This window comes from Sprattus sprattus, assembly GCF_963457725.1.
Source record: "Sprattus sprattus genome assembly, chromosome: 1".
Lineage (NCBI taxonomy): Eukaryota > Metazoa > Chordata > Actinopteri > Clupeiformes > Clupeidae > Sprattus > Sprattus sprattus.
The window spans coordinates 71,634,595-71,660,603 of record NC_137920.1 but is presented as its reverse complement, the minus strand read 5'-3'; the positions used below and the strand labels follow the sequence as shown (position 1 = coordinate 71,660,603).

Below are 26,009 nucleotides of genomic sequence, written 5' to 3'. Positions count from 1 at the left end.
CACAAACGAGATGGGATGGCATGTCACTGCAGAATGCTGTGGTAGCCATGCTGGTTAAGTATGTCTTGAATATTGAATAAATCACCAACAGTATCACCAGCAAAGCACCCTCTCACCTCCTCCTCCGTGCTTCACGGTGCTAAACTTGCACTTACTGCGGTTACATTCCTTCACTGCTTTTTCTTTTCTATTTAGTTTTTTATTTATGTCTAATGTAAAGTAGTATTTATTGTTACACCAGGGTTCTAATGCTCGTAGCTTGACTGTTCTCTCCCTTGTACATTGCTTTGGACAAAAGCGTCTGCTAAATGACTAAATGTAAATATACTGTAAATGCTAAATGACTAAATGTAAATATACTGTAAATGGGAACCACACATGTAGAAACCATCCGTTCACCTTTTCTGTAACTTACAAAGACACAGTGGATGGACCCAAAAATCTAAAATTTGGACTCATCAGACCAAAGTACAGATATCCACTGGTTTAAAGTCCATTCCTTGTGTTTCTTGGCCCAAGCAAGTCTCTTCTTGTTGTTCTTCCTCAGTAGTGGTATCGTTGCAGCAATTTCGACCATGAAGGCCTGATTCACGCAGTCTCCTCTGAACAGTTGATGTTGAGATGTGTCTGCTACTTGAACTCTGTAAAGCATTTATGTGGGCTCTAATCTGAGGTGCTGTTAATTTGCGTTTTCCGAGGCTGGTAACTCTAATGAACTTATCCTCGGCATCAGAGGTAACTTGGTCTTCCTGACCTGGGGCGATCCTCATGAGAGCCAGTTTCATCAAAGTGTTGATGGTTTTCGCGACTTGAGGATACAGGATTGAGGATTGACTGCCCTTCCTGTCTTAAAGTAATGATGGACTGTCGTTTCTCTTTACCTAGTTGAGTGGTTCTTGCTGTAATATGGAATAGAACTGTAGTCATATAGGCCTATTAACTGTATAGAACCTTGCACCGACCCTGCCTCTGCACAACACAACTGACACATTAAGAAGGCAAGAAATTCCACAAATTAACTCTTGACAATGCACACCTGGTAATTAAAAACCATTCCAGGTGACTACCTCGTGAAGCTGCTTGAAAGAATGCCAAGAGTGTGCAAAAATGTCATCAAAGCAAAAGGTGGCTTCTTTGTTTAACACTTTTTTTCTTAACCACATAATTCCATGTGTTCCTTCATAGTTCTGATATAGTTCTCTTGACAATGCACACCTGGTAATTAAAAAACATTCCAGGTGACTACCTTGTGAAGCTGCTTGAAAGAATGCCAAGAGTGTGCAAAAATGTCATCAAAGCAAAAGGTGGCTACTTTGTTTTACACTTTTTTTCTTAACCACATAATTCTATGTGTTCCTTCATAGTTCTGATGTCTTAAATATTAATTTGCAATGTAGAAAAAAGTAAACATTGAATGAGAAGATGTGTCCAAACTTTTGACTGGAACTGTATATATAAGCATATTTATTTTATTTGTATTTTTTTCAATGTATTAACTCTTCATTGTACCCTTGGCACCATTGTAAATGAGGGTCTTATTCCTCAATGTGTTTTCCGAGGCTTAAATCAATCAATCAAAGCTTATTTGGGCTATACGGGACATTTGCAACAACCAATTAATATTGAAATAACGCCATCTAATGGTGCCCTTCAATGAACAGTGTGTGCCTGTGCGTGTGCGTGTGTGTGTGTGTGTGTGTGTGTGTGTGTGTGTGTGTGTGTGTGTGTGTGTGTGTGTGGGTGTGTGTGTGTGTGTGTGTGTGTGTGTGTGTATTTAGCGTATGCTCAGCGATTTTAGTCTTTTCCGAGATGTCGCGGCTGTAGGAAGGAGCAGTGGGTGGAATCTGAGCGAGTTAGAGCGGTCGTAAATATACAGACCATTCACCCAGTCTAGCAGATGATAAGGACCAGCTGACAAGATGAATCTGATGAATAATTGAGTGAGACAAATTTCGTAAATAGTTGAGTCTTATAGAAGTCGGGTCCATTTAGCTCGGAGACATTTCCAACTCTCTTTTCTCTATTGTCAGAGCGCCTCATATCTATCAACACAAACAAGGGAGGGTCACGTGGACCGATAGTCTCGCCAACCCTCGGTTAGAAAGCTCGCTGTTGGCATTGCGAACTGACTTCCTGCCAACGCGGTCCAGCTGTGACACATGGTTCTGCTCCGGCACATATCCATCGCCCTGACCGCGGCGGTGGCGGCGTTTGGGTCAGCACTGTTTATCGTCTTAAGTCATCTTTTTAAGAGGCAGATATGGACACCAGAAGCGAAGTACTACGCGATTCAAGAGGTGAGTCCTTTGCGCACTGTTTCGAAGTCTTTCATTTCTTAAACCAGCCAGCATGTAAGGAACTTCTCAAAAATGTTGAGGGTATTAACGGAAGGAAAACACAGCCGAAATAAGTGAATGGATCATTTCTAAATGGTAAGCGCAACATCGCAATGAAACATTTAATGATTTCTTTTATTCGGCAAAGGTAGAGCCAATGGACATAAGCTTTCTGCAATGTGACCGAAGACGCAACGTCTCAAGATGTCTTGCATTGAATGACGCTGTGCTGAAAAAGGCTGTAGGATTGCTTATTTGGGCATTGGGCACCAGAAACCCTGGTCACAGAACAACGAATTCTTTCTAACTTTAATGGCAAGAAAATCTGACGTTTTTCTGAGAATTCCATTACCATGGGTAATGTTAAAACATATGGGGTATCTGATGTGGGCATGCATATCCAAATAAACCTGTTGTGACTGCGTGGAACCGCTTGGTGTCTAGGGACTGTATAATGATTAGTTTCTTTCCGCGCAGGGTGCAGAGCGCTCATGTAGAATAGATCACTCATGCAGTACAGAAATAGGCCATGGCAGACGACGACAAGGCAGTGTGACACAAGTTATAGCTTCCAAAGCTGAACGAGTCTTTGATTGGTTTGATTATACATTAATTGTGTCTTTACACATATGTGCAGTTATTACCGAAACAGCTTTTAAGGTGTAGTAGACAATGTAGGATTTGTTGTCAGAATTTACCACTTCAACTCTGATGTTGACATGCGAACACAGGGTAAACACAAAATAAAATGGAAACACAACAGTCCAGCTCACACACACACACACACACACACACACACACACACACACACACACACACACACACACACACACATGTGAGAGGCTGTAGCCAGCTACTTGGAGGAGGACAGTGGACTTTTGTTGACCTTTAATGACATGTATTGGTAACACCCATACACACACCCTGAGGCCCACTGACTGCTGTGCTCTGCTCTGGTGTGTGTGTGTGTGTGTGTGTGTGTGTGTGTGTGTGTGTGTGTGTGTGTGTGCTCCAGGAGGAGGAGGAGCGCCGTGAGAGGCAGGTGCTGGTGTTGGGTTTGGACGGCGCGGGGAAGAGCAGCGTGCTTCAGGGGCTTTCGGGCGAAACGGCCACAGCTCTGAGGGGGCAGCACTGCCGGCCCACACGAGGCTTCAACTTCGTCCGCCACAACACACCCCTCTGCCAGCTGGACTTCCTGGAGAGTAAGAACCTTAAGGGCCACAGGGGTAGGGGGCAGCCCCAGTTGGACTGCTGCAGAGACTCTTTGTTCTCTCTAACTCTCTTTCTTTCTTTCTTTCTCTCTCTTTCTCTTTCTTTCTTGCTCTCTTTCTTACTCTCTCTCTCTCTCTCTGTCTACCAGAATATATCACTGCTCACTCCCTTACTCTCACTGCGTTTTCCTCTCCATCACCTATTATCTAACCACTGCTCTGTTTTTCTGACTTTCACCATCCCTCTCCCTGTCTCTCTCTCGCTCTCTTTCTCTCTCACTCTCTCTCTCTGTCTCCCTGTCTGTCTCTCTCTCTGTCTCTCTCTTCATCTCTGCTCTCTCTCTTCTCTCCTTCTGTTGTAATGAATAATTCAGCCGGGGGCACGGTGGTGAGAGCCTTGGCCTCGATTGCTCCCATTAAGCTCATTAATTTCTCGCCTTATCCACGGCTCACGTCGATGAGGCTGAACACCACTCGTGCAAATAGAATTTCCCAATTTTGCCGAGTCCCAGCGCCTGAGTTCTCTAAGCTGTGCCATCAGCGCTGGTGTTGCCTCCTTAGGGCTCTTGTAGAGTGGTGGTCATTAAACAGCCAATGGTCGATAGAACACCGGAGACCATATGCGAGTATATAAATACAAAAAACACGACTCTGGTAGACATAGTAAGGTTGCCAGCACTGTTCAGCAGGCACAATTATGGCCAAAAACTGAAATCCTCCTCTGTGGAATGTGAGTAATTAAACCTACCGCAGGGTCTTTGTGTTGCCTGTAAGCACCTGGCAACCGCACCTGGTGTGCTGTGATGCGAGTTTAGAATTTGGCAATGTGCACTTCACACACCCACACTCCCAAACCCACACCCACACACACACATCTCCAATATATAATTACCCACAGTCCATCTGTGAGAATTTTAGTGTGTGTTCATACATTGTACACTATCAGCATGTTGTTGAGTGAAAATGTGTGGTATGCATTTGCCTGATGCAGAGATTGAAACATCTGTGTTTATTTGGTTTGGAGGGAGAGCTCCCACACTGAACACAATCCTGAGCCATAAGAACCCCTCTCATCTGTGCGACGCGAGCGCAGCGCATGTGAAAAGGCTATTAGTAAATGGAACTCACTAAGGTTCCTCTCAGCCCTGGTCTCCGTGGTCAGCGACTAATTCCACCTCACGTTGTTAAACGATTACAGATTTTTGTTATCCTCATGTGAGCCGTGAGTTCTCCCTCCAAATTTCTTAAGTTCTTTTAAAGTATTCTGGTGGCGTTTAGTGCACCCCCCCTCCTAATGCCCCTCCTAATGCCCCTCCTTATTGCCTTCTGCAGTTGGAGGTGGCGAGGACCTGCGCGTGTATTGGGCGGACTACCTGCGGAAGACCCATGTGCTGGTGTACGTGGTGGACTCGTCCGACAGGCAACGGCTGCCCCAGGCCAAGAGTGAGCTCCACAGGCTCCTCAAGGCCAACGCCAGGCTGCCTGTTGTGGTGCTGGGGAACAAACAGGTGAGGAGGAAGGATGGATGGACACCCACACTCACTCACACACACACACACACACACACACACACACTCACTCCTGCCCCATTGACAATAGATATACACACACACAAACACACACACATACACATACACACGCGCTCACTCCTGCCCACATAGACATACACACTCACAAACACACATACACATACACATACACATACACACACACTCACTCCCATACACTCACTCACTCCCACCCACACATGCCAGATGCACCCATGCACGCATGCACGCATGCATACACATATACACACACACACACAGTCACTCACACACATACACACATGCGTATGCACACACACCCAAAGACGTATGCACACATTCACACACACACACACACACACACACACACACATAGCTAAGACCCTACATACACACGCACTTGTCTGCTTATCATTCTGCTCTGTGTCTGATCATTAAATGCAAATCGTTGCATTCCAGTGCAAAGCCATTCATGTCCTTTTTTGGTACGTTCAGGGCGGCATGACAGAGTTTGTGAAAAGAGGTTATTCTTTTCAGAGTCAAAGCTCACGTGAGTGAAGTTTCACTGTAACCAAGCTTTGACTGCGTGTTTTTTCTTGTTTGTAGTTTTGTAAGAGACCTCGAGGCCCGGCTCTCAGTAGGATATCTGGGCTTCCTGGTAACCTTTCGTTATTAAACTACTGTACAGCCATATCAGAACAGGATGAGGACAAATGACCACTATTGTGGAATTCATTCATTATGTAATGTAAAGATTGCCCCAAACACCTCCTGCAATTTCCTGTTGGGATGGATATTACTAATACTAAACCCACATCAGGCATTCGAGACAGGCAATCCTGGGGACTTGTTCATGAAGTGTGTGTGTGTGTGTGTGTGTGTGTGTGTTTATGCTTCAAGGGGGCCGAATTTCATTGACGGCTTTGAGCAAAGCAATGAGAAATGAGTGAAGTCTTGCTCATTATTTTAATTTAGCGTAATGATTTTAAATTTTTTTTTTTTAAATTAGCTTGAGTTCATGTGGCGACTTTGCTCGTTACTTGTTGCTTTGCCAGTTGCACGACAGTGCGTGTGTGTGTGTGTGTGTGAACCCTGGATATACAGTACATGCCTTACCTGTAAAATATCCTGTCCTTGAACTCTCACTTTTGTGTGTGTGTGTGTGTGTGTGATAACCTGTATTTACATGCCTGACTTGTACATACTGTGCTGCTTGAAAGTATGTGAACCCCTTGAGCGGTTTAGAGTTTTCTGTTGTTTTACCATGATTTTCCTATTGCAACATCACTAGTTTTCCATACGTGGAATTTCAGGTTTATGTTTATCAATTGCATGTACATGTTGAGAGGGAATTGTGGGAGTAGCCAAAAAAACTACATGAAACATGGTATTAGTGAATGTGCAAAAGTAAGTGAACCCCCGGCTGCATTGGTAAAGTCAAGTAGGTAACAGAATCGGTGAAACACATTTGGTGAAACACATTTGGGTTCTTAATTAGTCAATAAAGCAAACCAATCAAATGAGACATCAACTACTGTAGTGCCAAGGTGTTTTTTATTAAAACTACTGTAGTGCCATGTTTCACTTAGTGTTTTTGGCTACTCACACAATTCCCTCAAAACAGATAAACATAAAGCTGACATTTCATATTTGGAAAACTGGTGATGATCAAATACAAAAATCATGGTAAAACAACAGAAAACTCTTACCTGCTCAAGGGGTTCACATACTTTCAAACAGCACGGTACATGCCTGCCTTCTACGATGCTTTGCCACTGTATGCTCACTTTTGTGTGTGTGTGTGTGTGCGTGTGTGTGTGTGTAAGCGTGTTTGACACTCACTCTCCCCCTCTCTCTCTGTCAGGATAAGCCTGGCGCGGTGAGCATGCCCGACCTGCACGATGCCCTCTCCCTGGCCAGCATGAGCGACACTCGGCAGCTGCTCCTGATGCCCACCCAGACCGGCTGCAGTGGGCTGCAGAGCTTCCAGGACCTTCTGCTGAAGCTGGTCTGAGACCGTCGTCATGGCCACTGGTCCGCCAGGGGTTAAATGTCCAAAGACATGCGCACACACACACACACACACGCACACACACATCCATAGCAGAGATAGCCTACTCCAGTGAGTAGCAGCCAATGGAGGAGAAAGACGCACAAGACAGCAAGTGTGTGTGTGTGTGTGTGTGTGTGTGTGTGTGTACATACATAAGGTATTACACAGGAAAGAGAACAACACAGCATTTATTGAAAGACTGTTTTTATCTTTGTAAACTTTGATCTTATGTTTTATAGAGCACTATAAAGTAGACTGATGTTGTTCTCTGAAGAGACTTTACTGAGCAGGCTAGTTTGCACTGCAGCGAGGTTTCAGAATAGATTTTACTGAGCAGGCAAGTTTGCAGTGAGGTTTCATGTTTTACTGCACTGTTTGTCCTCTTTTACTTGACATGGAAGCTATTGTTTTTCTGGAAATTAGGGGCCAGTTTCATGCATTAAGTAGAGATTTACGAGACGACAGCTGATTCAGGCCCTGATCATTCCCTGATGTAGTTGATGTAGCTCTGACATGCCTTGACCTGGCCCTGATCTGGCCCTGATCTTTAATCCAAGCTCAGATATCGTGTCCCAAGTAGGGTTTTCTTGTTGTCGTGGTTCGCATGTTTAAACTGCAGGTGTCACATAGAACTAATCGGCCATGCTTGTCAAATTCGATTAGATACAAAAGCCAGAACTACCGCAAGCAAGACAGGAATGTCTTGATTAGGCCTATTTTCTTTGTTTTTTTTTGTTGAGCTTTACGAGAGCTGTTCCTCATGTGGACCTTTAAGCTGTTTTCTGTCTACTCAGCTGTACTAACAGAATACCCCTTTGTCATGCTGTTGTTCGTGTTCTAGGATGACACTTAGCCCGGGGTCGATAACAACACGCTCGTCTAAAAACGCTTTGCACTTACTTTAGTAGAATCTCTACAAATGACTTCGTAAAATAACATGTAGGTGAAGACTTAGCCTAAAACAAATGTTTTGTTAATGGCAGTATTGTAATAGTGAATGACATGTTACATGTTTGGGGCTTCTCACTCTACATTTCCTTATGTAAACCTTCTCACTTTGTACATTTCCATAGTAAAATGGGGACAGGCCCATCCAACACCATGCAACCTGACACACAACATATTGGGAGTGACTAGAGTTTTAGCAATGTTATCTATATAAATATATGATCTGATATCTGAGAGGAACTCATTCTCTGTTGTTTTCACATTGGGTTGTTGAACATAGATTACGAAAGTCACGTACTCACAACAGACATGAACTAACTGTTCACTGAATGTATGCCTGTGTATGGACCGTTTAATTTACGGACAAAGGTTAAAGGTCATCGGTAAAAGGTTGCTTTACATAATCTGCCTGAAAGCTGACCTGAGGCAGAATGACAAGTCTTATTTTTGTTTTTATTTAAACTTTGAAGATTGACAAACAGGTTAATAAACTAGACTTGTATTTTAAATTAATTAAAATATGTGCTTTGTTCCTATGACAAGGCGTGCCAGGTCCTGGTGTTTTTGACACATTTCTCTAGTGCGGTGTGTTGTCTACAAACACGCTGTAAGCATGCTATGAGGTAGCCTTAGGCAAGGGTTGACCTCAAAGACTGGTAAACAGCATAGACAGCAGTGACATTGTCTTGTTTTTAACTCTGCCTGTAGTTTTGCTGTGCAGTTCAAGAGACAACTATAGAATGTTATTTACATTGTTCAGATTGGCTCTGTGATGGGCTGATAGCTGCAGATTAAGGGTCTTATTTTCAGTGTTACACCCAAATATACACCTCTCAAACATGGGGGGGAACCCCATCCATATAGAGAGACGCAGAGAGCGGGGACTGTACCCCAGTCAGACTATCAGACGTGTGTCGAACCTCATCCATATAGAGATGAGTAGAGAGCGGGGATTATACCTGTGTCAGACTAACAGACGTGTGTTGCCAGTGAGTACTTGCATTCCATGCTTGTTCGCTCTCCTCTGTAACCGACACGATCAACAAACCGGGCTGCCCGAGGATACATCCTGTTTAGGTCAACAGTCAACGCTCTGGAGAGCAGGTATAGTTCATACACGTCCCGGTGTCTCAGATATGCAAACAGACTGGAACCACAGGGAGCGTGTGACATACAGCCCTGAGTGTATGCATATGGGAGTACCCACGCGACCTGCGGAGTAAACAACAGTGTTTGCTCAGTGGATGTTGTTTCAGTCACACGTCGTTTTATTTAACAGACCCAGAGCATCCTCTGTTCTGAAACTGAGGAAAATTAACTTCTTGGAGCTATTTGTATACTTCCATTCCATATTAATGTATGTGTGAACGTGTCTTGTATGGGTGTGCACTGAATAAAATTCTCAAACACATCTGCACAGTTTTGTATTAAAATTGCACGGATCACAATGACCACACAAATGCAGGCCACACAGTGACGGACTGAAGTCCCCAGACTCCAGCTCTAATGTATTCGAATATATATCACCACGGGCAGAAACACTCAACCCCATTCAGTCTTACCCTGTGTGGAAATAAGTAATCTCCTTACATCGATCCAGGGAGAATTTCTCTATCCCACTGTGTTTAAGACACACATCATAATCCCAGTACAGCTCTTACAAAGCATACGGCTCTCCATTGGGGGTTTGTGATTTACACAGGGAACGAGACGACATAGAATAGAATTTCTTCATTTAAATCTCAGAACTACATTAACCAGAATGCATTGTTCTAACTGTTGGGAATGAACTGCTCTGCTTGGGAATCAATGGTTATCGAGCGTTGATTTACTGCTGAAATACACATAACTAAAGGAAGCCCAAACTTTAAGTAAAAAAAAAAAAGAGCCACCGTAATCTGAAATTCAATTATTACGCTAGGCTTATTTAAACAACAAAGTTTGATAAAGTGTTTTCCCTGTAAAAAAAAACAAAAAAAAAACAGACAGTCACTCATCCATGTCCTTTGCCATCTACACCATTGGTCTGAGAGGACAGAGGGATGTATTGATGGGGGTTGAACTCTTCAGGGTGACATGGCATGCATCCCCCCCGTCAGCCTCTTAAGGCTTCAGGGCCTGCATGAAGGCAGCATACTCGTCCGGGTGGTAGCGCTTGTAGTCCTCAATTTTCCTCTTGATCTGTTTCGGTGTGTCCTGATAGTAGTTCTTCTCATCTCTGGCCATGGCCTGAAGGAACACACAAGGGTTAGGAGACGGACTGTACTCACCAAATCACCACCTAGAGTGTTTCTTCTTTCTAAAACAGACACAGCTGACCACTGTTTAGGCTAAGTATAGGCACAGACGACCCACTTCGATTCGATTACAATTCACAAGCCAACGATTCGATCCGATTCGTTTACGATTGATTTGATAGAAATAATATATGCTACTTTACTATATAACATTTGGAGATATGTTAAAAAAGCTTTTCAAGGGAACACAAATTAACAAATGGAAATGGATGTCAATGGAAAGCATTTGTGAAAACCACTTAAGAAAAGGCGAAAGGCTTGTAAACCAAATAGTTTTAGTTTGAGACACTCATGGGTACAGCTGTTTTGAAAAACAAAACCCATCTATTTCCAAGCTCAAAAAACAATTAGCCAAGCATGTGGCTAAAAAGGATTGCTAAACATAAAGATGGGCAGGTCAAGCGCCACATATCGATGATCGGTTTACTTTAACTTAAAGATATGCGCCATGGTGAATATCAAATGAGGGCAATGAACTTTGCATGGCATTGACTATGAACAAAAACTGAAGAAAAATGCACAATAGCCTAAAAGTTTGATCCAAACATTTGACAAATCCATACCGACTTTACACATCCACAACAGACTGATATGACAAATGATACGATAACACAGAATTCACCTGTATTCAGATCATCCAGATGTGAAAGCAACTTCTGAAGTTGTGCAGAGGGCCTATACTAGGGATGGTTCATGATTTTCGAGTATTTGAATAGTCATAGTATAAAAAAAGAAATCAACACAAAACTTTAAAAAAATTGTTTACGCAACTATCATATTGTCTTAAAAAAATGATCCCCTTGTTTTTCCCCAGTGCCTTGTAGTAAATGGGTATTAGGTAAGTAAGGAAGTAGCCTGTTACTACCGCCACACAGGGCAAGGCATACTTTACCTTGTAGTCTTCCCCATGCTCCTTAACCATGTGCTGTGCGTACTCCATGAGATCTCTTGACAGGGTCTTGTTGATCTCGACTGGGATACTTGCTTGGGCTTCCAAATCTGAGCAACAACAAACAAACAAACAAAAACAAAAGGGTCAAGCTATATGCCTACAATTATGGAAAAACTGATATCTAGTGCCTGCCTCCAGCAGAAGTGTGGTAATAAACAACAAAGCAAAATCAGTGGTAAAACACTTCAGTAAGGGTTCGAATACACATAAGCGTTTTTTTTTTTAAACGGGACGCTAGACAATGCATTGATTCCCATGTTACGGCGCGCTTTGCGTGAAAGCTCGCCGTACCATAGGAATCAATGCATTTTCTAGCGTCCCGTTTAAAAAAAAAAAACGCTTATGTGTATTCGAACCCTAAGGTGTTCCAAAACACATTTCTATCACACATGATCAGTGTTCTAAACAAGAGAAAGGGGGATGGTTTCCCTCCTCTTCCTGATGCGTCTCACCTTCGAGGCATAGCAGAGCGAAGCGACTACAATACAACAACAGGCTCCAAGTCAGATGTCCTACTACTAGAAGCCTCTATGACTCACATTGAAAGCAAATCGGAATGTCAAAAAATGAAAATGTTCAAAATTGTCCTCAGAAAAAAATGAATTGCGCTTTACTGGATTGCACTTCTTGACTGTCACTTAAGTCTAGTGGTGCCCTACGGCCCAAAGTACAAAAAAATGAAGACGGGTCTTACCTCTGACCACATACGGCTTCCTCACCAGCAAATCCTCCGTTTCAACGTCCATTGCTTCACTTTTTGTGAACTAGAGTACAAAATCCAGATAAATCTTTGAGGGCCTTCTCTAAACAGCATCCAAGATAATACTTCTTAAACAGTACATCTTAATACACAAGATAAGTACAACAATATGACAGGAGAGCAATACATAGACCCTGACAATTAGTATAAACAAATCATTTTTGAATATTAAATTCAAATGTTTGTGGAGGAAGAGGAATCCTGTTTGATTCCTTTAACTAGGCTAGAAGCTGCATTATAATCAGATGACGCAACCACCTAATAATGACTGAGCTCCATACCCAGTTTGGGATACAAGCATCAATAAAAAACACTACATGAAAACCTTTAAAGTTTCAGTGGTCAAATGTTCAATGAATCCTTTATTATATGTGCACTGGGGTTCGGCTGACTGCGTTACCTTAGTCGGTTGAATGGGCAGTACAGTGGAGTCATGCTGCAGCCCCATATCTCTCAGGTTCTGCGTAACCGTTTTCCGGTCATCCCAAGCTTTTCTGATCTGTGCACTTTACACACAGAGAGAGAGAGAGAGAGAGAGAGAGAGAGAGAGAGAGAGAGAGAGAGAGAGAGAGAGAGAGAGAGAGAGAGAGAGAGAGAGAGGGGGGGAGGGAGAAATGTCACGTTGAAATGGCAATGGTAATGACAAGGTATTCATCAACTGAACTACAAGACATTTGCCAGTTAAAGTAAAAGTCAGCTAAAAATGTTCTGTCATTAACCAATTCATACTGACAACCCACACCGGGGCGTCTTTCCCTTGTTCTCACTGACCTCTTCTGGTCGTTATGAGAACAAACAGCTGAACCCTCTTTTATTTGTTTGATGAGTTGCAATTGCGGATGCAGTCAAATAAACATCCAATTTGACTGTTAAAAGTGGGTAACTTGTCAATAGTCAATCTCACTTAGAGCCCCATGACAGACGGGGCTGTTCTTAATGTTCACGTTACAATATGGTTCAAGAGAAGGCGATAGCGTGGGCTGTAAGCTGACTTCAGGGCTATTGTTAGGTTAATGTTCAGCCGAGCTAAATGTTAATGTTGATACCTAAATTAAAATTCAATAGTTGAGACGGGCTGTTACTTCATAGCGCAATCCAAAAGGAACAAACATCTGTGAACTTAAGTTAGTTCAATCGCACTATCCGCTAATGAGTTAATTTCATGGCTAGCTATCCAAGTACTTACACACGAGCTTCAGTGAGCTAAAGTGTTTCAGACAAAAGAAAGGAATAACCTCCGACCAACAGGTCATAACTGACTTTGTTAAATTTAACAGCATTTTCTTATTTCCAAAGAAGCCACAAATTAGCAGCTGGTGGTGGGCAGAAACACACTTACATGGACCAGCGTTGGAGGCTAATTTAGCTATGTTAGCCACACGAGATATCTTACCATTCAATAGTCGGTGCAAGCTTCCTCCTTAACTTCTTTTTAAGCTTCTTTCTGTCTTTAGTGTAATCAAACTTTTTACCCTTGGAGGACTTCTTAGCTTTCGGCATTGTTTCTGCAGCACTTCAATGTACACAGACCAAAGGAAACGCTGGTGTAGACACGACAACACGTGTGTCAGGATCACGTGACGATTGTCGAACTGCGCTTGCTGATGACGTCAACAAAGATGCGGCGACCACAGCTGTAAACCCAATTTGCATCCAAAAATGTATAATCTGCATACATATATTTATATGCATAATATGCACAAGCTATAAACAGACTGGAGAGTATGCAAAAACGTGAAAATGCCTTTGTCCTTTACATGCTTTTCATGCCTAACATGCCAGTGACATGATCTGTGCCACCATAGCAGACATAATTTTTTTTCTCTTGTAAATCAGTTTTTGTTGAGCAGCTCTTGAGGCCAGGACCGAAAATTGACCTTTGCACTGAATCAGAGAAGACAAATGCTTCACGTGTGTTTGTCAGAGCAGACACATGCTTCACATGCTGTGTCTTAATCTGGCATGGGCAAAGAAACGTATTCTCTGTATTTTAAAAAACTCAAAAGTACTGTTTTGGATTTCAAATACATACATTTTAAATATTCTAAATACATGTATTGGTTATAATTCCCATCCCGGAGTAGTATGCAAATGTATGCAGAAGCAGAGTCAGTTGAAGACCAATAGGCCTGCAGTGATTTCAATCTGCCCACCACAGACGGTATTCATGTGTATAATCTTACTATTACTGAAGCTAATTACCAAATTCAATTATTGTAAAGCAAATAGCCTGTCTTCAGTCAAAAAGAAAAAAATATCCCACTACCAAGGATAAGAGACTTAGGGCATTGTACAGTATATACAGGCCAAAAAAAGGTATTTTTTGCTTTTTTTTAAGTGATGCTGAAGACAATTTTGACATTTATACATACTTCCCTATCAAGACAAGACAAAGTAATTGAATTTGTTATTTGTCACTCTGGGGTTGATAAGTCAGTTCCAGTTCCAGAAATGTTTGAAAGGTTAATAAGTTCCCCACTGTTGGTGTGTCAATATTATAATCAGTTATTAAACAAGTTTTCTACTTAAGTTGTGTAGCATATTGGTAAAAGATTTCTGTTAAAATAAGAATTTCCAGCTAAAACTTTAATTGCAATCGCTAATTGAAACAGGCCAGCAGATATATCAACATTAACTAACCATTAACATGTTAGTCTATAAATATTCAATAAATGGTGTTTTTTTTCTTGCCAAACTGAGTAGACATGTCTTTAGTATGATCCAGCTCCTCAATAAGGCTTTGGTGGTGGTGTTCTGCCATTCACAGCCCTGGCTTGAATGAAAACAATGAATTGAATGAACACTGGTGTCCCACAGGGCTGCGTGCTGAGCCCTCTCCTCTACTCTCTTTTCACCTATGACTGCACAGCCGTACATGGTTCTAATACCATTGTAAAGTTGGCAGACAACACAACGGTGATTGGCCTCATCAGCAACAACGATGGGTCGGCCTACAGGGAAGAGGTCCAGCACCTGGCATAGTGGTGTGCCAACAACAACCTGGCTCTCAACACCATGAAGACCAAAGAGCTTATTGTGGACTTCAGCAGGACCAAAGGTGGCGCACACACCCCAATCTGTATCAACGGGATGGAGGTGGAGCGTATCGCCAGCTTTAAATTCCTGGGTGTCCACATCTCCGAGGACCTCTCTTGGACCCTCAACACCTCAACCTTAGTCAAGAAGGCTCACCAGCGTCTCTTCTTCCTGAGGAGATTGAAGAAGGCCCAACCGTCTCCTCAGATTCTGGTGAACTTCTACCGCTGCACCATTGAGAGCATCCTCACCAACTGCATCTCAGTCTGGTATGGCAGCTGCACTGTTGCGGACCGCAAAACACTACAGAGGGTAGTGAAAACTGCCCAACACATCACTGGTTCCCCACTCTCCACCATCGAGGTTGTCCAGCGCAAAAGATGTTGTCCGAAGGCGAGCAGTATCGTAAAGGACAGCTCCCATCCCAACCACAGACTGTTTGCCCTCCTCCCCTCAGGGAGGCGCTACAGGGCCCTCCGTTCCCGGACCAGTAGGCTCAGGAACAGCTACTTTTCTGCGGCTGTCACCCTGCCGAACTCTGCACCATGGCGATAGCCCCCCTGGCTATCCCCCTCACACTCCTTCCTGGCCTGACTGCCACACACCTCCCTCCAGCCACTAAACATTTGCACTAATGTTGTTCATTTGTCTTTATCTATTTATTTAAAATTGTTGTCCATATCCATAGTCATCGTATTTATATCTTATCATGCCTCCTACCTCATTTATAATATCTACTGCCAACTTCACCTGTACTTCACCTGCACTTTACACAGCTGCACTGATCACCACTATGGCTGCTCATGTTCTTATACTGTTCATACCACTAATAGCTTATATCATGCTGTATAGATCCTATTTATCTCTTTTTATAATAATAATAATAATAATAATAATAATTCAATTTTCTATAGCGCTTTTCTAAATACTCAAAGACGCTTATATTACCACTATACAAACATTTGCACATACTTCTACTGTTCTTACTGCTCATACCACTTATATCTTATATCATACTGTATACAGTATATCCTATGTATCTATTACCACTATACATATGCACATACCTCTACTGTTCTTACTGTTCATACCACTTATATCTTATATCATACTGTATATTTCCTGTATCCTTTACTCTGCCCTCTTCTGTTTTTGCACTTCTGGTTAGATGCTAACTGCATTTCGTTGCCTCAGTACTTGCACTCAGTGCAATGACAATAAAGTTGAATCTAATCTAATCTAATCTAATAACACAACAGGAGACAAAGAGAGAGAGAGAGAGAAAGAGAGAGAGAGAGGGAGAGGGAGAGGAAGAGAAAATGACTGGAAGAGAGAGAAAGATTGAAAAATGTGCACAGGAGGCCCATTGTTAGTAGACATTTGGCTCAGTAGCTATGCTATCTCCCTCTAAGATGTTTGCATGCAGTAGTGTAATGACATTTTCAATGCCTTGCATTTGAAGTAACTATGACACAGAACCACCAGCAAATAAAAAAGGTGGCTGCTTGTGCAACGCTGGCAGTATTAAGAGGTTGAACTTCACTGTTAAAAGAGAAGTGAGTGGCAATGGCAACCAAAGGAACACACACTCCCATCAAAGTTGTGAATCAACCATTGAAATAGGCTACAACAGCAATCTAATGTATCATACTTTTCAAACAATAAATAATTACACCAGTCCAGCTGATAACCCTTGGATAAGAATTGGTTGACATCCATCTATGTATCTATTTATCTCTCTATCTAATCATAGGGAGCACGGGATAAATGGTTTGGCTGTACTTGACTGATGTATGCCTCTAGATGTCTCTGTAGTATACTAATCCACGTTAAATGTTGTCCTACAGACGAAGTATTGGGCGTGGCAAAGCAGTCCAGGGTAGGTGTTTCACTGGCAGTATTAAAACGGCGGGTGTGTTCAGTACGACATGGCATCCGTTCAACATCCACTCGCTCTCAGTTTTCACCCCTTCATGGTTTGAGGCATATACATGTCTATGGTTTGAAGAACATGGGCTAGATTGACAGGAGCACCAGTAAGGATCTCTGATTGGCCCTACGCCAAAGAGTTTACTTTTTCAGGTGGGTTGCTCCGGACAGCTGGGATTGGCCAATGCGGAGCGTTAAAGGGTGGAGCATTTAGAAGTGCAGCGACCTACGTTGAAGTTTGGGGGCGGAGAAACTAGAGCTAAACACAACGGCGAAGCGGAGAGTCATTCAAGGGTTATATTCCGTCGTGGGGGGGAGAGGGGGAGGACAAGCTCACTGCCAACCCGGCGACGAGGTTGGGCCTGTGGTGTTTGCAACCCCAGGAAACCATGGAACTCGAGAATATCGTGGCCAACACTGTCCTCCTGAAGGCGAGGGAAGGTAAGAGCCGACGAACCTTCGGGGCAGCGTTACGGCTGACAACAACACTTTTTAACCGTATCGTCCAGCTGCAAAACGTGGGGATTCCCAGAGGAAACCTAGGCCAAATATGACAGTTGCAGACATTATATTCTAACAATTGTATAAAACGTTAAAGCGATTAGGCCTGTTATCGATGTTTTGATCATTCGTTTGCAGATGATATAAAACCAGCCTAACGTTCCAAACGGACAAGCATGAAAGATGGAGCTGTCATTCAGACAAGTGTAGGACTACGCTACTGCAGCTGAGACTGCTCCTGTGTATTTCGATAGCATCATTTTTACAATAAGATCGGTGTTGAAACGGGTCAGAAAGGTTGTAATTGTGAGTGAATATGGCTGTGATTGATGCACTCATGCACCCAGTCGACAACAGTTACATGTTTATCTGACTATCCAGGGTTACGGAGACTGCGTTTGGGGACGGTGACAACCGATGATATTAGGCTTTGCATCGTGAAATTGAATTGTGATAGAAGTGTCAGGCTCTTCCTGTAGTTTCATCATGGTGATCTCGTAAACCATGTTTTTCCTCCAGCCTGCAGCAGGTGTAACGGTCTTGGCACTGTCGCCTGTTAATTACTTTGAAATTCCTTCTGTACACTGAATACAAATGCATAGCCCAGTTATACTGATGCAGAGATAAAGCACGAATGTATTTCGACTCATATTTACCTCACATCGCAAGTGGTAATAATTAAAGGTTTGTTTAATGTTACAATGTAGCTACGTTTTTTACTTCACGTGTGATCTAATGTGTAGCCTAGATTATGAGGTTAAATGGGAAACATCGTAATTTGTTCTCTTTTAGGCTAGAGATATTGTGTGAATTACTACACGGTGTTACTGCGTTGAAAGTTTTTGCACTGAACTACTCAGGACGGATGTATAGAACGGTGCTCTGATGTAGCACAAGCAGAAGTGAAACCTCTGACGTTAATGTGTTTGAAGAACAGCAAAACACCGAGCAGGATTTGGCCATTAAAAAATGAATGACAAAAGCCACATTTGTGATTTACAAATTTAATATTGACATGTGGCTTTAGTGATACACCTTGTGTCCTCTCATCGCATTTACTGGTCCCAGCACAGTTGAAGGTCAAGCTGTAAGTTTCATCCTTCAGTTGGCCCAACAACAGGAAGTGTGTGTGTGTATGATTGTTGAGGGTTGCTGTGCGTGTGTCTTGTCAGCCAGGCTTCCCTTGATTAAACCGTACAGACTATTTAGCCTAGCACAGAGAGGGACAGCCTTGTCCAAGCGATAATACATGTAGTATTGTCATACATCAAGATGGAGCGGCAGCATGTTGCTTAGGCTGGCACGTTGACGCCCAGATTGAGGTCCTGCAGTCAGTAAGAACATGCTCACTAACACTACATGCCAGGTGGGTGCTTTTAGTGAATTCACCTAAGTTGGGGAAAACACTTCTTGTTTATTGTCCCTCAAGAGTCTGTGTTTGGGTCTGCCATCCCCTCTTGCCTCATAGTGTCCATATGCGCCTCTATAACACACATGCTGGGTTGTCTGTGTTGTGTTTTGTACACAGTCACCAAGGCAACGTCGGGTCCAGATAACTGAAAGTCTGCTCACTCTATTTTGTTCCTCTTCATCGTCTCGCTCTTCGCCGTTCTCTTGAATGGTGGCCATAAGAAACTGTCTACAGGGACACTCCGTTCCCTTTTCTTGCTGCATCCTACAGCATTCCACCTACAGTGTGTGGGTTTCCGCGTTTGTGGGTTTCCCGGGTCCTCCTTGGATAGTGCCTGATTCTGAGATCTGGCTTTCATCTGGCCTAGGTTCCACCGAGACTCTGACACTATCAGAAAGATAGGGATATGTACCAGGGAAGGACGAGAGAAGGAACAATTAAGCAGTCCTTCTGACGATTTTATGTGTGATTACATTTTGACATTTTTGTTTCTCTTTCAACCCCACTAAAACCCTACATATACTAGAAAATAGATTAATACATTAGTAATTAACAAAAAAAAAATGCAGTAGTAATTCAATATCTTTGTTTTTTGTGTGATTTTTTGTGTCATATCATGCAATGGATTTCAGAGAACTTTCACAACCATCCTTTCTGTTTCATTTAAACTTAATTTCATCCGTATTTTATTGAAATTAAGTTTAAATAAAATGCAATGCCTGGGTTTGAACTCTTTTCCAAAAACACAAGCTATTGTTAATATTGTTAACAGTAATCATTAGCAATCCTGTACTATTGTTTCAAGAAAACTGAACACAAAACATAATCATCCTCACCTTCCATAGCTGTTATTCCACTCACGCTGTTATTCCACTCACTCAAATTAGGCTACCCGTCAGTAGACCAATCTCCTTGCATGACGGATCGGATGGCTAAATAAACAGTTGGACGCAGTAAACAAACAGTATGCTTTAAGTTTAATATAATGTTTGAACACTATTTACAATTTCATAACTGAATGCAAGGCAGAGTATCAAAATAGTAGTTCATTTAACTTTAACGAGATAACAATTCGAGATCCAGCTGTTTCGTAAATGTTATGAAAAGCTTGAGGGACTGCTCTGGGCCCAGTTTCCCGAACGCTAAAAAGGACTTGAAATCGGTCGTAAGAGGGATATTGCAGAGCGGTTTCCCGACGCCGCACTTACGGCAATGATGAGTCCATGAGGTCGCCAAAATCCACGTAGGCCGTTAAGATACGTCGTTATCGGGAAACTAGGCCCAGGGTCCCCTGCAGATGTCTCTGGCAGATCAGTCATATTGTCTTTGGGCCTATTCACCCTCCTCAGACACCCCCCCCCCCCACCCCAGCCTGGTATTTGCATTGCGTTCGTTCACTTCCCACTATGCAACTCCACATGCACTGTCAGTCTTTCTTTGCTGACAGCCTGCCTTTGATTTGCTTATGGATGTGCACAATGTTGCATCTCCAACCTTTGAATTTGCTTACCTTTGTGTAAACACTTGAATATTCCTTATAAGCTACTTTCAAAATAAATGTAGTTTGATTTTTTTTTGTAGTTTCCTGTGCTGCGGTGGATGATTTTAAATACGAACTCGGAATAGCTTTTTTGCATGGGTATCTTTCATGTTATCAGCTTTTTTGCATCAGCCTGTGACGTACTGTATGCAGTAGGACTCAAGAACACATCTGTCCCTAATGTGGCCAAGTTCAGGCGTGGATCAGGGGGTTCAATGTAAGATACGCACATGAAGAGAGACACACACACACATGTAGACACACACATACGCACATGAAGACAGACAGACAGACAGACACACACACACACACACACACACACACACACACACACACACACACACACACACACACACACACACACACACACACTAAGACACACACAAACGCACACTCCTCTCTAAGGATGGGTCAGTCTGCCTAGGAGTAAGTGTTCTTGTGGGTACAGTAGCGTAAGAGAGCATTGAGCTGCTGTACATTAAGAGTGTGTGTGGCGTAAGAGAGCATTGAGCTGCTGTACATTAAGAGAGTGAGTGTGTGTGTGTGTGTGTGTGTGTGTGTGTGTGTGTGTGTGTGTGTGTGTGTGTGTGTGTGTGTGTGTGTGTGTGTGTGTGTGTGTGTGTGTGCGCACGCGCGCATTAAGAGTGTGTGTGGGAAAGAAAGTGCAGGGAAGGAAAATTACCATTTCTGAGGCTCACCGCAGAAGTCTCTTCAGTGTCCTCAGAGAGGCCAGGGCTAATTCCGCAAGTGTCAAAGGATCGTTTCACAAAGGTTTGGTTTGTTCACCAAGACCTTGCCTGCCCTTGCCAAGTCTGCATTCTGTTTGTTACTTTTAACTCAATTCACCCACGATGATACGGTGCTGGGATCAGTGTATTTGGGCCACATCCGGACCAAAACTGGGTCAGAATCCAGACCCCATCTACACAGTTTGTGGATGACGTCCGTGCTGTGTAGCCTTGTATTTTTTACTGAGATATTTATCCCAGTGCATTAAGTTTGTGGTCAAACAAGCTCTAAAATAGAATCACTCTCCTGTTTAGAAACAGTTGTAACAATGGCGTGATCATTTAGTAGAATCTCATAGGAACACTTTCCCTACTGGTACTATTCCGACTGCTAATAGCTCTTCCCTTACTGCCACTATTCCGACTGCTAATAGTTCTTTCCTTACTGCCACTATTCCGACTGCTAATAGGTCTTTCCTTACTGGTACTATTCCGACTGCTAATAGCTCTTCCCTTACTGCCACTATTCCGACTGCTAATAGGTCTTTCCTTACTGGTACTATTCCGACTGCTAATAGCTCTTCCCTTACTGCCACTATTCCGACTGCTAATAGTTCTTTCCTTACTGGTACTATTCCGACTGCTAATAGCTCTTCCCTTACTGCCACTATTCTTACTGCTAATAGTACTCTCCTTACTGCCACAATTCCGACTGCTAATAGTTATTTCCTTACTGCCACTATTCCGACTGCTAATAGTTCTTTCCTTACTGCCACTATTCCGACTGCTAACAGTTCTTTCCTTACTGCCACTATTCCGACTGCTAATAGTTATTCCCTTACTGCCACTACTCCGACTGCTAATAGGTCTTTCCTTACTGCCACTATTCCGACTGCTTATAGTACTTTCCCTTCTATGAGACACATGCAGGAAAGGATGTTGAAACGAAATGAACAATCACAGAATACCGTAACGCCAAGTAAATGTCTCCCTGTAGCAGTTCAGTTGCAGTGATGTACATAGGGGATACACAGAGTAGAATGATTACCTTATCTTAATAGTACAGGTACAGGTAAGGTATACATCTTTTTTGTAAGCTCCATGGGAAATCAATCAGTGACCTTTGTCAGCACCTCACATTTCCTGTTGAAGAAATCTGTTAAAGCAGTGGTTCTTAACCTTTTTGGAGATACTGAACCCTGCAAGCTTCATCAGTGCATTCGCTGAACCCTTCGTAATTTGAAAAATAAAATATGATTTCTTCAAAACGACATTGCTAGTGTGAAACGGGCTATACTGTGTGTGTCTTGACCCCTGCCGAACCCCTGAGAGTGGCTCAACGAACCCAGGTTCAGAACCACTGTGTTAAAGCATGGTTGTGTATGTATAAATCTGGGTGTGCACATGAATGTGTATGTGTTTGTATGTGAATACATGTATGAGTGTGTGTCTGTGGTTGTGTGTGCTCCTTAACTGATTTCCTGTGTGTGTGGGTGGGTGTCTGCTTTTCTAGGTGGTGGGGGGAACAGAAAGGGAAAGAGCAAGAAATGGAAACAAATGCTGCAGTTCCCCCACATCAGCTTGTGTGAGGAGCTTCGCCAGACTACAGGTACGTGTGTGTGTGTGTGTGTGTGTGTGTGTGTGTGTGTGTGTGTGTGTGTGTGTGTGTGTGTGTGTGTGTGTGTGTGTGTGTGTGTGTGTGTGTGTGTGTGTGTGTGTCTGTGTGTGTGTGTCTGTGCGTGTGTGTGTGTGTGTGTGTGTGTGTGTGTGTGTGTGTGTGTGTGTGTGTGTGTGTGTGTGTGTGTGTGTGTGTGTGTGTGCGTGTGTGTGAACTCTGCTGAATGCCACTGACTCCCTGGACTCGGGGATCAGTTACATCCCAGCCCAACAGGCCTCTCTCAGTTCGCCATCGGCATCAGGTTGGTGTCAGATCAGCTGGCATTTCATGGTGTTTTAGTTTGACTGTTTCTCGACTGCGCCACCCTAGAAACTCCTGACTAGGGAGGTGCAGGTTAGTTGAACAGTCACTGTTGCAAAGCTGCATTCAAAGTATGTGGGGTACAGTACCTGGATGCACCGCATGAACACACAGACAGTATTGACCTTGCAGGTATGTGTGATAATCTTCTTGTATATAAACCTGCTGAAAGATCAACCTGAAAAACAGGTTTAGCCCTCTGATTAAACACCAAATTCAGAATATGCGATATGGCCAAGTGTTGTGTTCACTAGTAGCTACTACGCTACCATGCTACTCTGCCAAAATGTTTGGTTCACTAATATGCGACATTGCAAAAATGTTGGCTTCATTAGTAGCTAATATGCTACTTTGCTTAAATATTGGGGCCACTTTAGCTAATATGCTACAATGCTAAAATATTGGGTTCACTAGCAGCTAACATGGCCGGTGTTCAGCTTTCTCAACCCAGGTGCACTAGCTGCTGTGTATGTGGTGTGTCACCACTGAATTTGCAATGGTGGGAAATTTGGATCTGTCTGTTACCATGAACAAATGCAGTTGACAGCGTTTTAACCTCTTGAAAAGTACTGATAAATCAGTCCACAACCAACTCACAAACAAAAAAAAAACTACGGAGCTTTGTGGGTTGCAGATGGTCTAATGTCGTGTTGTAAGTCAGACTCAGGGTCATCCATGGTTGTACTCCGGCCTCTTTTTAATAAACTAGGACATATCTATGGCTAAAGGATGGATTCTTTTTAGATACATTTTCATGTACCATTGCATGAAAAAGTATGAATTGAATTTTTTTTATGTACAGAAAACCTTCAGAGCACAAACTGAAAGCCAGGCATTCTGATAAATCAGGTTAAATGGTCTACAAGAAAATAAAGAAAAATGCCTAGATATGGAAATTTCAGATTCATTTCAAGTTGCACGCTTATCAAGATCAAGTTGCACAGATATTACGATCAAGTTGATCGTCATTCACTGTTTTACTGTCATTAACAAGTTACCATGACGGAATAGAGGCTATACAGTCATCTTCTACAGAAACAGAAACTTCAATTACAGAACCTGTGGAAACAGGCAACCGACCGAGAAGACTTCACAGCGGGAATGCTGTCTTTTGGTTGTACATGTTAGTGACGCAGACCTGGGACTTGCATCGATTCAGTTCTTTTCAAAACAAAAATGTTAAAACACAGGAAACTGTGTGTGTGTGTGTGTGTGTGTGTGTGAGTGTGTGAGTGTGTGAGTGTGTGAGTGTGTGAGTGTGTGAGTGTGTGTGTGAGTGTGTGAGTGAGTGAGTGAGTGTGTGTGTCTGTGTGCAACCTCATAACCAGTGACAGAACTCGGTAGGATAATTTCATATTTCATTCATTTATAGTTTATGGATTCTTTTCTAGAACTCATTATCTTGTATTGCTCTCCATTTCTTTTGCAACTCTATCTCCTTTGAAATGTCTCCACGGGGAACAATGAGAAGTAGTTTTTTTTCTTTGTGACTGTGCCGCTGGAGATGGCATCAAACACACACACACACACACACACACACACACACACACACACACACACACACACACACACACACACACACACACACACACACACACACACACACACACACACACAGGGCCCTACTATGTTTCGATTGTTTTCATAATTTTGCAGCCCTATTGCACCCAATGACCTGACATGACATTCGTTGCATGAGAGAGTGTTGTGTGTCACTAAGCCTTCCGCAACCCGATGCAACCTTGCACAAGTTCACAAACACAACGTTGCACAGTAGAGCCGTGAGACACGTTATCAGCAGCAGTGAAACTCCTGGATGAAGAGGTGACAAAGACGTTGTGTGTCCTATAAAGCAGCAATACGTAGTTCTGTTCCAAAACTAGTAAGCTAACTATCTAAAAAGCATCACATCACACAACAATCCAATTGACAGAATCTTGCCAACACACTAACTGGTGTCTTTTGGAGGTTAAGTTGGCAATGTCATGCTGTGAAAACTTGTCTTCCATTGTTGCAGGGTGTTCCAGCCCGGAACATAGAACTACATAGGGCATATCCTGGATGGCTAGTGGGAGAGACACAGTTGTTTATCCATCCTTCACATCAACATATGCTATCAAAATTAATTTGAGGATGGAACCAAAACTACTTGCCTATAAAACCGTACCTCAAAAAGTGTCCCATTGTTGCATAGTGTTGCTTTAAGGGGGCCCTGGCTGGCATGGCTAAGAGCAGAAGGGAGAGGTGGGCATTAGGCTGCTTCTGAAGGCAGCTCTGCACCTGCACCAAAAACTACTGCAGGAGAGGTACTCAGTGTTATTACTAGTAGTACATGAGAGGTACTCAGTGTTATTACTAGTAGTACATGAGAGGTACTCAGTGTTATTACTAGTACATGAGAGGTACTCAGTGTTATTACTAGTAGTACATGAGAGGTACTCAGTGTTATTACTAGTAGTACATGAGAGGTACTCAGTGTTATTACTAGTAGTACATGAGAGGTACTCAGTGTTATTACTAGTAGTACATGAGAGGTACTCAGTGTTATTACTAGTAGTACATGAGAGGTACTCAGTGTTATTACTAGTACATGAGAGGTACTCAGTGTTATTACTAGTAGTACATGAGAGGTACTCAGTGTTATTACTAGTAGTACATGAGAGGTACTCAGTGTTATTACTAGTACATGAGAGGTACTCAGTGTTATTACTAGTAGTACATGAGAGGTACTCAGTGTTATTACTAGTAGTACATGAGAGGTGCTCAGTGTTAGTACTAGTAGTACATGAGAGGTACTCAGTGT

General features: G+C 42.8%; 3 protein-coding genes across 3 annotated transcripts in view; 2 read left to right on the top strand and 1 right to left on the bottom strand.

Annotated features, from left to right (window-relative positions):
- Nucleotides 1-2,159: 2,159 nt before the first annotated feature.
- On the top strand, nt 2,160-7,087 carry arl10 (ADP-ribosylation factor-like 10; the record flags this gene model as incomplete). Its single annotated transcript, XM_080856965.1, has 4 exons — nt 2,160-2,297; nt 3,352-3,538; nt 4,880-5,055; nt 6,938-7,087. 4 exons carry the CDS (start codon nt 2,160-2,162, stop codon nt 7,085-7,087), a joined length of 651 nt encoding a protein of 216 aa, XP_080713091.1.
- A 2,400-nt stretch (nt 7,088-9,487) lies between these two features.
- Nucleotides 9,488-13,654, bottom strand: nop16 (NOP16 nucleolar protein homolog (yeast)). Its single transcript, XM_080855625.1, has 5 exons — nt 13,477-13,654; nt 12,484-12,589; nt 12,018-12,087; nt 11,264-11,370; nt 9,488-10,303 (listed from the first exon to the last, which is right to left on the bottom strand). Exons 1-5 carry the CDS (start codon nt 13,581-13,583, stop codon nt 10,178-10,180), a joined length of 516 nt encoding a protein of 171 aa, XP_080711751.1. The 5' UTR covers nt 13,584-13,654; the 3' UTR covers nt 9,488-10,177.
- A 3,768-nt stretch (nt 13,655-17,422) lies between these two features.
- The window catches only part of grk6 (G protein-coupled receptor kinase 6), a 59,397-nt gene continuing 50,810 nt past the window's right edge, over nt 17,423-26,009 (top strand). Inside the window, exons 1-2 of the mRNA XM_080831821.1 lie at nt 17,423-17,489; nt 22,742-22,837. Of these exons, the coding sequence (XP_080687947.1) occupies nt 17,438-17,489; nt 22,742-22,837 (148 nt within the window). The 5' untranslated portion in view covers nt 17,423-17,437. The remainder of the gene's footprint in view (nt 17,490-22,741; nt 22,838-26,009) is intronic.